Raw genomic sequence first — 12707 nt, 5'->3', positions numbered from 1 at the left:
GTTAGAGGAATTACATGTAGAACATATCTTTATATGAACATTTCTTTAGAAAAGAATAAAGAAATAAATTTGCTGTATAACATAGGGAGCTCAACTTGGTGCTCTGTGGCATCCTAGAAGGGTGGGATGAGGTGGGAAGTGGTAGGGAGTTTCAAGAGTAAGGGAACATATATATACCTATGACTGATTCGTGTTTATGTATGGCGGAAACCAATACAACACTGTGAAGCAATTATCCTCCAATTAAATAAATTCCATGTTGATATTTGACAGAAAATAAGAAAAGTTTGTAATTATCCTTTGATTCAAAAATAAATAAATTTTAGAAAATTAAAAAAAAAAACCTTAATGTCTTATTTTAACAACAAACATTACCAAATAAGTGGATGGATAAATGAATAAAAAATAAAGAAATAAATGTTGTAAAAATCCATTAATTTATAATCTTAAAATAATCAAAGATAACTATAATTGCTGTTCATGCTAGTAGGGTATCATTGGCTTATTCTCTTCAGGGGTACAGATCCCCTTAAAATAGAAGTTAAAGAATACTTGAGTGACTTCCCTGGTGGTTCAGTGTTTAAGACTCCACACTCCCAGTGCAAGGGACCTGGGTTTGATCCCTGGTCAGGGACCTAGATCCTGCATGCCACAACTAAGAGCCCACACACAGCAACAAAGATCACATGTCCTACAGGTAAAACCTGGCATACATAGCCAAATAAATTTTTTAAAAAGTTTTGAATACTTACAATTGAGAAGCAGAAGGAAGAGGGCAGCAAGCATTTCATCAAATGATTCATTTGATTCATTTGATTCATCAAATCAAGTCAAGTTCAGATTTAAAAACAGCAAGTGGAAAATCCAGTCTTAAACTGGGATCAATACATGTTGCAGAAACAAAAACAGTTACTTTATAGAAAGTACATAGAAATTTATAGCAACTTTATAGAAAGAAGGAGCAAGTATTCTTATAGGGAAGAAAGAAATGTAAAAACATATATAATTGACATTTACCTCTCATAAAGCAAGTGAGAAAAACAATGGAAGGTTAGGAAAATAGAAAATGATGCTAGAAGATGAGAAAGTTAAAGTATATTTAAAGATTTATGGGAGGTGAGAGGGAGAAGGAGAGAATGAGAACGGATGAGAGTACAAATGAATGAATAGGCAGCTGGTTCAACTTTTAACCTTCTTGTTTGACTCTATTCTTATACAGTTTCTCAGTAATAGCTGTAAGAATACAATGTTTATTTGCTGAAGGAATGAAGGAGGTTGTCTGTAATGAGAAAATTGCATCATAGTATAACTGGTAGGAGAATAATTGATCTAGTGTTTATAAATATGGCTTGATGCTAATACAGTACAAATATTTTAAGTGGTCAGTTACTTCATCTTTTTTTTAAATTACAAAATACTACAATTCTTCTCATGTTGTGGAAGTATTCAACTAAATTTTCAATACAGTAAAAGCTTGCTTTTGTGTTCGGTGTACTATAAGAACTCAGTCTGTTTAACATTACTGTATATAAAATAGATAACCAACAAAGACCTACTGTATAGTACAGGGAAATATACTCAATATCTTGCAGTAAAGTATAATGGAAAAGAATCTGAAAAAGTGTGTGTGTATGTGTATATATATATATATATATATATATTTATTTATATTTATAAAACTTAATCACTTTACTGTATACCTGAAACTAATACAATGTTGTAAATCAAGTATATTTCAAAAAAAATTAAAAAACTGAGTGTGTTTAGTAGTAATTTCATATTCAATTACATTGTTCAGAATAAGTATTGAATTATGGATATTGCTCTATTTAGTTTTACAATTCTACTATAAAGCTGGAGTTAATGATTTGGAAGTATTAGCTGCCTAATTAGTAGTATGCTGCTGCTTTGTGTAAGAATAAGATAAGTCATTATGGTCTCCTCTGTTCCTGTGAATGGTACCTATTCCCAATCAACCTATGCAGCAGATTTATAGGTATAAAAATGTTTGTGGCCATAAAGCATATTAAAGTATTTAGAGAAAAATTCCTAAATATCACATTGGTTCAGCAAATATTTATTAAATGCTTGGTGCATTCCAGGATTGCATACTCTTTGCTTGGGAATACAAAGATAAAAAAAGAACCTAGTTTCTGCCATCAGTTTATAGTTTAAGGTAGATGGATTTATTACAGAGTTTCATTTTAAGTGCTATAGTATAGGAAATTAATATGGAAGAATAGCATGAAGATGGTCACTTCTAAACAAGGTGCTTTGAGGGAAATCTGAAGAATTAGCAGGGGTATATGAGTTAGCCTGATATGGATTTGGCTAGGGTGGGAGGAGATGGGGGTTAACAGAGGGAGAGGGTGGTGAAGTTGACAGCATTCTAGGCAGAAAGAACAGCATCATGAACAAAGTAATGGAAATGTGTAAGAGCATAGCGTGTGTAGAAAAATGATGAATAATCTTGTGTTATTCAAACACACGGGTAAGATGAACAGTGGTAATGAAAGAAATGAGACTAGGGAAGTAATAACAACATGAACATGAATAATAACACGAACATTCTTTGATGGCTAGCTAATATACACCAGGCCTGGGTGCCTGATCGCACTTAAACTTGACATTCCTCTGAGGTCTATATTCTTCATATTCTTATTATTATCCTGCCTGCCTCCATGATTCTACTCTTAATAGCATGATCTTTGCCCTGTGTCATTGAAAATTGAATTGGAGGTATATGGTAACACAGAATGTATACCTATGGCTGATTCATGTTGAGGTTTGACAGAAAACAACAAAATTCTGTAAAGCAATTATCCTTCAATTAAAAAAAAGAAAAATGTCACTGGAAGGCGAGCAGACTCTCTACATAGAGATTGCCAACGGTGGCATTACCACACTCTAAGACCTGACTGTGGAGTATACAAGTACAGACACTCAATCTTGTCAGTATTTCAGAGTTGATTCTAGTTGGGGATACAGATATGTGCTATTTGCAGGAGACTATAATTTAACCAGAATGTTATGAGATGGTAGAGACATAGTATAGTATATATGAGCAGTATTTAGAGGTTTCGATGGAAACAAACACAATATGATTTAGCAGAATGATGTTCTTGCCAATAAAGTCATAAAATCAGAGGCTGAATTGAGAAGTATAGTATTTCAAGATGAAGGACGTGGAAATCCTTTCCTTCCTTGGATTTATCAAACCACAGGGTATTTGAGAGAGATGCTGAACTATGTCACATGAAGATAAATTGAAACTGGTAGGTATACTTTAGCCTCAAGGAGAGAGTATTGTCTTCATGTAATATTTACAGGTTCCTTTCATTTATTTCTTCTGTCCAATCTACCATCCCTCTTAGTTTGGACTCTTATTACTATTACTTGAGTTACTTCAATAGCCCAGATTATTAAACATAAGATAATTTATTCTGATTAATTTAAATAGAATATTTATATACATACACACACATGAAGAGATATGAACCAGGAGGGTTTTAAAACAGGCTCCAGGTAATCTAAGTATAGGAATAACTTCCAGAACCACACAGCCAAAACATAATCTGATGAAGGAGCAGAACCACTTTGTCAAATTGTTGTGATGAAAAAGATGTGTCTGCTGCCATCAATTCCATGTCCATGTCACTTCTGTTGCCACCCATGCTAGCAAAACATGGGTGAAACTACACCCCATATGCATCTATTTCATGGATGACAACTAAGCCATCTTACTGTATTGTTATAAGGGATAGGGAGACTGAAATGTGGTTTTCATGGATTCTTCATTGGTGGGGCTGATACTGGGTGGGTGTTTAAAATTATAGCGGGCATGTTGGCTATTGGGCAGCCAACCATGACAGAAGCCTACTGTGGTCTGGTAGCTAATCTCTTGGCCTTCACTCAGGTTTTTCTCCTCCTTCAAGACCCAAATCCTGACGAAGACTTCTCTATTGTCTTTCCCATCTGTCCTCTGTGTTCCTATGACATCCTGTACATGCCTCTGTTATACCCATATATTTGCATATCACTCTTCCTTACTATATGTGCTTAGTCACTCAGTCAGTCGTGTCTGACTATGGGTGACCCCATGGACTATAGCCTGCCAGGCTCCTCTGTCCATGGAAATTTTCCAGGCAAGAATACTGGAGTGGGGTCGCCATTTCCTTCTCCATCCCTACTATACTATGAATTGTTTATTTTTATTAATTTAACAGACAAATTAGCATTTACTAAATATTAGGCATTGTTTTAAGAACTTCACAAATAATAACTCATTTAATTCATGGGCTCAAGCACTCTTTCAAATTTTCAATTTTCGCTCCCTACCTAGCATATTCTGTGGTGCATGGTAAAGTGAAAGTGTTAGTTGCTCAGTCATGTCTGACTCTGCAACCCCATGGACTGTAAGGCCACTAGCCTCGTCTGTCCATGGAACTCTCCAGGCAAGAATACCTGTGTGGGTAGCCAATACCTTCTCCTCAGGTGGTGCATGGTATGAGTTTGGTAAATAAGTGAGTCAAAATTTAGAAAGTAGAGAAGAAAAAATAATGATATGATCTTGCCACCTTAACATGATGTTAGTATTTTGTTGTACATATTTCAGATCCAGTCCTCCAAAGTAAAACTTGGCAAAAGTTAAACTACCCTATAATGGGAAGGACTGCGTGTGGAGGTAGTGAGTTCCCTGTTAGTTGAAGTTGACACAGAACATAGATGAGTATCTGTGGACTTTATAAAGTGCTATACAGCCTCATTTCTGTGATTCTCACTTTGATTCAACAATGCTAGATCTAGCCTTTGAGAGAGAAAGAGAGGCTGGCTTCAAGTAAGTCATTTACAGGTAAGATATACAAATGAGAAATGAGATAAGATAGGAAAAGTAGAGGTAGAGACAGTGATAGAGATGATTAGGAAGGGGGGGTCAGGTATATATACATGAAATTTATAGGTATTGATTGTGAATTAATCATTGTAGGAGTCACTGCAGTGGGTGCAACTATATATCATGAGATACTGGTGTCATTGAAGTTACTATTCAATACATAGATGCAGTTTGATTACTTTTTATGGATCCTTTGTTTTTTCCCCCACATTCTCATACATTATTTTTTAAAATTATTTTAGTATTTTTCTTTGTCCATTCATTTAGTTGATTAAAAACTAGTAATGTTTAGAATTACTAAGCAAGTAAAGGGATAAAAATACTGATTTCTTTTTCTTGTTTTAAAAAATTGAGATACCTTTCAGAAGCCATAAAATTCATCCTCTTAAAGTATATAGTTCAGTGGTTTTTTTTCTTCTCTTCGTGTATTCAAAGAGTCGTGCAACCATCACAACATTCATTCTTGGAACATTTTTATCACACACAAATGAAACACCGTACCTGTTGGCAGTCACAGCCCAGTTCTCCCATCCCCTCTTGCCCTGCCCCTGACAACCACTAATTCACAAATCTCTATAGATTTGCCTGTTCTGGATATTTAATATAAATGGAATCATGTAATGTATGGTCTTTTGTGACCTGCTTCCTTCATTTAGCATAATGTGATTTCAAGTTTCATCCATGAAGTATAGAATGTATCAGTACTTCATTCCTCTTTGTGGCTGAATAATATTCCATTGTATGGACATATGACATTTTTTTATCCATTCATCATTTGATGGACATTTGAATTGTTTCCACTCTAATATTTCTGCTATGAACATTCAAGTACGAGTTTTTGTGTGGACATATGTTTTCATTTGTCTTGGGTATAAGCTGAGTCATGTGGTAACTCTACATATAACTTTTTGAGGAACTACTAGACTGTTTTCCAAAGTGACTATATCATCTCATATTCTTACTATCAGTGTGTGAGGGTTCCAGTTTCTTCACATCCTCACCAACAATTGTTATTATCTTTTCTGTCTTAGCCTTTATAACTGTGGGAGTGAAGCGGTGTCTCACTGTGGTTTTGATTTGCATTTCCTTGGTGAATAGTGATGTTGAGCCTCATGTGCTTATTGGCAATTTGTATGGCTTCTTTAGAGAAATGTCTGTTCAAATCCTTTGTCCACTTGTAGTTGGGTTATTTGTCTATTGTTGATTTGTAAGGCTTCTTTTTATGGGGATACAAGCCCCATATCAGATGTATGACTTGTAAACATTTTCATACATTCTGTATGTTGTCTTTTCATTTGATGTTGATTTTGGAGGTGTAGTCCTTTCCAACTTGGTTTTATGACCCTTCAAGTGTGTCTTAATATGTTTCAGGGGTTAACATGAGTTTCAAAATGAAGAAAAAATGATTTATCTAGTGAAAATGTTCTATGTCTTTGTAACACAATATAAAGGAACATTTCCAACCAAATCAAAGCTTATTGAACCTCAAAATGATGTGTTGCTGTAACTGAATATTTTTCTTTCCAGTTAGTGGTCTTTGTTATCCCAATGTAGGTAACTATGTTTCTGATTTTTTCCCCCAAATTCAGCAACTTCTCATGAATCTTTCTTCAGTGACATATTGTAGATATATATTTCCTATAATTTACAAATTATGTTTGCTCTTCTAGATAATATTTATCCTAAGGGAACATATGCCAAGTAGTAAAGTGTTTATTTGTTTATTTTTGCTATCAGGGTGAAAAAATAACTTTGCTAAGGCTGAATGATGTATATCCATGCTATAAACTGCCAGTTTATTCTGTGGAATAGTTAAAAAGTTTTTCTTGTTTCTACTCATTGAGTAGGTAGCAATATGAGCCATAAATATATGGTAAAATTTATATAACACTAGGGTATATAGAGTGAAAAATAATAGTGAAGGAGCTGAAAAATGGTGGTTGTTGATAGTCAGAGCATGACTTACTATTTTAATACAGAGAACATTAATTTTTTAATTTTTCTTTTTTAAAGTTTATTTTGTTGAGATATAGTTGATTTACAATGTTGTGTTAATTTGTGCTATACAGCACAGTGATTCAGTCATACATATATATTCTTTGTCATATACTTTTCTCTTATATTTTATTATAGGATATTGAATATAGTTCCTTGTGATATACAGTAGAACTTTGTTGCTTAATATTTATTAAGCACCTTTGAAACTCATAAGCAGAATTTTGCTAATACAATAAATATTATTTTTTTAATAAATATTCTTTTTAACAGGAGGACATGAACCTTAATGAAGAGCGAAAAGCTCCTTTACGAAACAAAGATTTTACCACCAAGCGTGAGATGGTCGTCCAGTATATTTCTGCTACTGCCAAATCTGTAAGTAGTGAGACTCTTCCAGCATCCATATAATGAGCTTAGCATTATCTGCTTAAAAGAAGCAAACTTCAGATCTCCAAGTTTTTGCCTCAGGGTACTTATATAGACTTCATAAAAGAGGTATATATAGGTACTTTAATACATTTTATATATATTTCAAAACTGTTCTTAAAGAGAGTTTCCATTCTTATAAACAAAACAGACTAATAATAGTTGGCTCTGAGTTAATCCGGTTAAATTTTTGAGCTGAGGTTTTGTGCACTTACTAACAAATAGCAGCAATTTGTACTTATTCCACTTAATATACACTTTGTTATAGGAACACTTCAGATTTTGAAGAAGGACAAACATAGCCTAGTCACAAGATTTAACTAAGTTTACATTAAAGTTATATGTCTGGTATTTGCTTACTTGAAATTTATAGCAATTTTTTTAATAAGCAGTTTGTTTTTATTTTTTGTGATGCTACTTATGTAAACTACCTCATAATTGTTATTGTACAGCTTAATTTAGCATAAAGGAAGGTGTTTAATAGGAACTTTAATGAAATCTGTGTGAGTCTCAAAAGAATTAAAATTAGGATTCATTGAAAAGGCTTGTCTGCAGCAGGAAAAACTTCATGTTTTAGTGGAATATATTGCTTTGTTTATTTCCTAAAGTGCTTCCAAAAAGAGTCTAAAGTTTGATTTATTTTTGTAAGAAAAAAAAATATTTTTTGAAATAGTGGACTGTATCTTTTACATTTCTGTAAAGAAGAAGCTTTTCACAGAGTTTATAAAATCACTATCTATGTGTATATATATAACATACATATGTTGTATGTATATATATGTATATATATATATATATACACACACACAAACACACAGTGATTTTATGTTTGTGTGACGTGTTTATTATACACATACATTTACATTTAAGGCATACGTATTTTAAATTTAAAAAGTTGATTAGTGAATAGTTCTTCATTGGCAAAATATATTCTAAAATTATTTGGCTATCCTATTAATGCTGTTTCAGTACAGTAATTGCAGTGGCAATTACTGATGCATTTTGTCTGAATTCTACAATTGTATTGATTCCATGTTGTACTTTAAGTAAGCTAAATCTGAATGCTGAACTATTTGATCATAATGCATTGCAGCTCTGCCAGAGCAGAACAACAGCATGTTTTTTAATTTGCTTCTGGTATCCAAGGGCAGAAATGTGTTTCAAGTGATAAGTGAAATTTGCCTTGAGCGTCATTTTCAATAGAATTAGGTGAGGCATAGGGTTTTACTTTGAAATTCTGATGAATCTCTTCTCATTTTTTGCACTCAAGTTATTGTTCACAGTAAAATGCTTTAGGAAATGCAGGGTGTACATTCAGTGTTATTTTTCAAATACCTAAAGGCAAATACACTAGTAAATCTATATAGTTATATCTGGGTGCAAAGTACAGATAATTATATATGAATAATTATGTGCTGATTTTAATGGCAAGATTTTGTTAGTGTCTCTGGCTCATTTGTTGTTGCTTTTGTTTGCGTAAGTGGAACTGAATATAATGAAGATTGTGTGAAGCTCTTCTTAACCTTTTGATTTTGACTCAGTCTCTATGTAGAACTTGTTTTCATTTATCTTTGTATTGTTTCCTCTTTAACTGACCAATAAAAAGCACATTGATTTATATACTCATTTTTCAGATTAAAATGCTAAACTTGGGGTAAACGTTGGCTGAGCTCTCTTGAATTGATTTATTTGAAAAATGGAAATTGAAATTTTCTCAAAAGACATGAAAACTCTATACTAAAGGCATTAGTCTCAAAATCGATACAAATAACTATTTAGTATATGATCTTTATTTGTTTCCTTTAGCACACACAGGGTCACTTGACATATAGAACTTTCATTAGCGCTCTAAGGTTATATGTTTTATTAGCTTGTATTTTTCATGGACTAAATATGATGAAAGAAAGCCTATTGATAAGCATGTTTTAAAGCTTTCTCACTTTGGAGAGACAGTCGTTAGTACTGTGTTCTGTGGTGAAAACAAATAAAATTACATATGTTATTTCCTTTTGAAGGTGAGAGGGATACCATTTAATGATAAACCATCCTCTCATCTTTTGTGATCTCTTCGTGATCATGACAATAAAATTTGCATGAATTATAATGTACCCGCCCCATGACCATTTATCTATGTATAACTAAGGTTTCCATCCTGCTGGCTTTTATTAGGCTTTAAGTATACTTTGCATGTCATACTCTTTTATGCTTATTTTTTCTTTATATTGACACACTGATTAAAAATGCTTCCATATTTAAAGTAGATATGATTGTAACCAGTGCTTTATGAAAATGTTTTGCAAATAGTCAAAACTTTTATCTTGAAGTAAAAGCAAATTTAAGGACTAGAGTCCCTGGTAGAAAAATGTTTTATCATAAGTCATGTGTAAAATATGTGAAAATTATAGTTAAATTTAAACATAAATTGTACATTTCCCCCTTTAACACCTGCTTAGGTATTTTACATGGAATTGAAAAACAAAATAAGCACTCAATAAGCGATATCCGTCATTCTCCTGTGTTTGTGGGAAGGACAGTAAAGCAAGATGAAACTAATACATGGGTTTGGACACAAAGCCTGTTTCTAAAGCAAAGGAGAGTCTTTTGTTGTGTAACTGATCATGCCAAAATTAGCCTGGGATAAGAGAATATAAAGGAAATTAAAAGATAATGATGAAAACTATTGCTTAGGTTTTTCCTCTTCAAATTCCATAATAAAAAATGTTGTGTGAATGCAAAGGAAAAAGTACCTTGAGTAACTCTGTCAGTGATGAAAGGACTTAATAAGGGAGTGGAAAAGAGTCTCTTCTCTGCTGGAATTGGACTCTTGCTTACTGTAACAAGTGTGGTTATGGTCTTGATCTTGTTGTTTAGTTGCTAAGTCATTTCTGACTCTTTGCAGCTCCATGGACTGTAGCCCTGCAGGCTCCTCTGTCCCTGGTATTTCCCATGCCAAGAATACTGGAGTGGTTTGCCATTTCCTTCTCCAGGGGATCTTCCCAACCCACGGATCAAACCCAGGTCTCCTGCATTGCAAGCAGATTCTTTACCATCTAAGCCACCAGGGAGGCCCGGGTACATGTAGATAGTTTGGCCACAGATAGTCTGGAAGAGTCTTTCTTTTCACAGCACCAACATAAGTTTTCAGAAGTGGAAAACCAAGCTTTGTTAATATTGCAACGTGTGCTCACTGGGCTGTTCATTGTGACAGCTGCCGGCCTCCCCGCCCTCCTCACTACTGCCCAACTCACTACCGAACATCAGTGGCTTCATGTCACCCAGCCTGTTCCTGTTCTCTTCACCTTCACCCTGGCATCACCCCAAACCCATGCCGGTTCAAAGCTTTGTGCTTCTGCCCCCAAACAATCGCCGAGCAGCTGCACTCTCAGCATCCCTGCCTTTGCCCTGCATGGTTCCTGTGGTCTTCCTCCTCGTCAGATTCCCGTCCCCAAAACCTACATTCCTCAAGACAGCAATGTGACACTTTCATGTTTGCACCCCAACATGCCTGCCACATTGCCAGCAGCTGTCATGGTATATTGCACACAGTGTCAGTGAATTTTAAATAAAATGAAAACCGCAAGTTAAAAAAAAAATTGCAACATTGTCATACCAATTCATAATCTTGAGAGGCACAAGACATCAGTGATTTAGAGGGAATCGTGCATGTTACATTTTAACAGTATATATAGATGTTTATGTGGATATTCCCTGGTGGTTCAGATAATAAACAATCTGCCTCCCAAGCAGGAGATGCAGATTCGATCCCTGGGTTAGGAAAATCCCATGGAGAAGGAAATCACGCCAATATTCTTTCTTTCTTTCTTTTTTTTTTTTTCAGTGGGTTTTGTCATACATTGATATGAATCAGCCATAGAGTTACACGTATTCCCCATCCCGATCCCCCCTCCCACCTCCCTCTCCACCCGATTCCTCTGGGTCTTCCCAGTGCATCAGGCCCGAGCACTTGTCTCATGCATCCCACCTGGGCTGGTGATCTGTTTCACCATAGATAGTATACATGCTGTTCTTTCGAAACATCCCACCCTCACCTTCTCCACAGAGTTCAAAAGTCTGTTCTGTACTTCTGTGTCTCTTTTTCTGTTTTGCATATAGGGTTATCGTTACCATCTTTCTAAATTCCATATATATGTGTTAGTATGCTGTAATGTTCTTTATCTTTCTGGCTTACTTCACTCTGTATAATGGGCTCCAGTTTCATCCATCTCATTAGAACTGGTTCAAATGAATTCTTTTTAACGGCTGAGTAATATTCCATGGTGTATATGTACCACAGCTTCCTTATCCATTCATCTGCTGATGGGCATCTAGGTTGCTTCCATGTCCTGGCTATTATAAACAGTGCTGCGATGAACATTGGGGTGCACGTGTCTCTTTCAGATCTGGTTTCCTCAGTGTGTATGCCCAGAAGTGGTATTGCTGGGTCATATGGCAGTTCTATTTCCAGTTTTTTAAGGAATCTCCACACTGTTTTCCATAGTGGCTGTACTAGTTTGCATTCCCACCAACAGTGTAAGAGGGTTCCCTTTTCTCCACACCCTCTCCAGCATTTATTGCTTGTAGACTTTTGGATAGCAGCCATCCTGACTGGCGTGTAATGGTACGCTTTCATTGTGGTTTTGATTTGGCATTTCTCTGATAATGAGGTGATGTTGAGCATCTTTTATGTGTTTTGTGAAGCGCATCTGTATGTTCTTCTTTGGAAGAAATGTCTGTTTAGTTCTTTGGCCGCATTTTTTTGATTGGTCATTTATTTTTCTGGAAATTGAGCTGCAGGAGTTGGCTTGTATATTTTTAAGGATTAATCCTTTGTCTGTTTTCTTCATTTGCTATTACTTTCTCCAATCTGAAGGGCTGTCTTTCACCTTACTTATAGTTTCCCTTTGTAGTGCAAAAGCTTTTAAGTTCATTAGGTCCCATTTGTTTAGTTTTGCTTTTATTTCCAATATTCTGGGAGGTGGGTCATAGAGGATCTTGCTGTGATTTATGTCGGAGAGTGTTTTGCCTATGTTCTCCTCTAGGAGTTTTATAGTTTCTGGTCTTACTTTTAGATCTTTAATCCATTTTGAGTTTATTTTTGTGTATGGTGTTAGAAAGTGTTCTAGTTTCATTCTTTTACAAGTGGTTGACCAGTTTTCCCAGCACCACTTGTTAAAGAGGTCTTTTTTCCATTGTATATCCTTGCCTCCTTTGTCAAAGATAAGGTGTCCATAGGTTCGTGGATTTATCTCTGGGCTTTCAATTCTGTTCCATTGATCTATATTTCTGTCTTTGTGCCAGTACCATACTGTCTTGATGACTGTGGCTTTGTAGTAGAGTCTGAGGTCAGGCAGGTTGATTCCTCCAGTTCCATTCTTCTTTCTCAAGATTA

General features: G+C 35.0%; 1 protein-coding gene across 2 annotated transcripts in view; it reads left to right on the top strand.

Moving 5' to 3' along the window:
- The window catches only part of DIAPH2 (diaphanous related formin 2), a 932191-nt gene that overhangs the window by 83110 nt on the left and 836374 nt on the right, over positions 1-12707 (top strand). For both annotated transcript variants that reach the window (XM_043457771.1, XM_043457769.1), the window contains exon 4: positions 7163-7267. In XM_043457771.1, the coding sequence (XP_043313706.1) occupies positions 7163-7267 (105 nt within the window). The remainder of the gene's footprint in view (positions 1-7162; positions 7268-12707) is intronic.

Source organism: Cervus canadensis, chromosome X (assembly GCF_019320065.1).
Source record: "Cervus canadensis isolate Bull #8, Minnesota chromosome X, ASM1932006v1, whole genome shotgun sequence".
Lineage (NCBI taxonomy): Eukaryota > Metazoa > Chordata > Mammalia > Artiodactyla > Cervidae > Cervus > Cervus canadensis.
The sequence above is the reverse complement of the archived record's forward strand: the minus strand, read 5'-3'. Positions and strand labels throughout refer to the sequence as shown.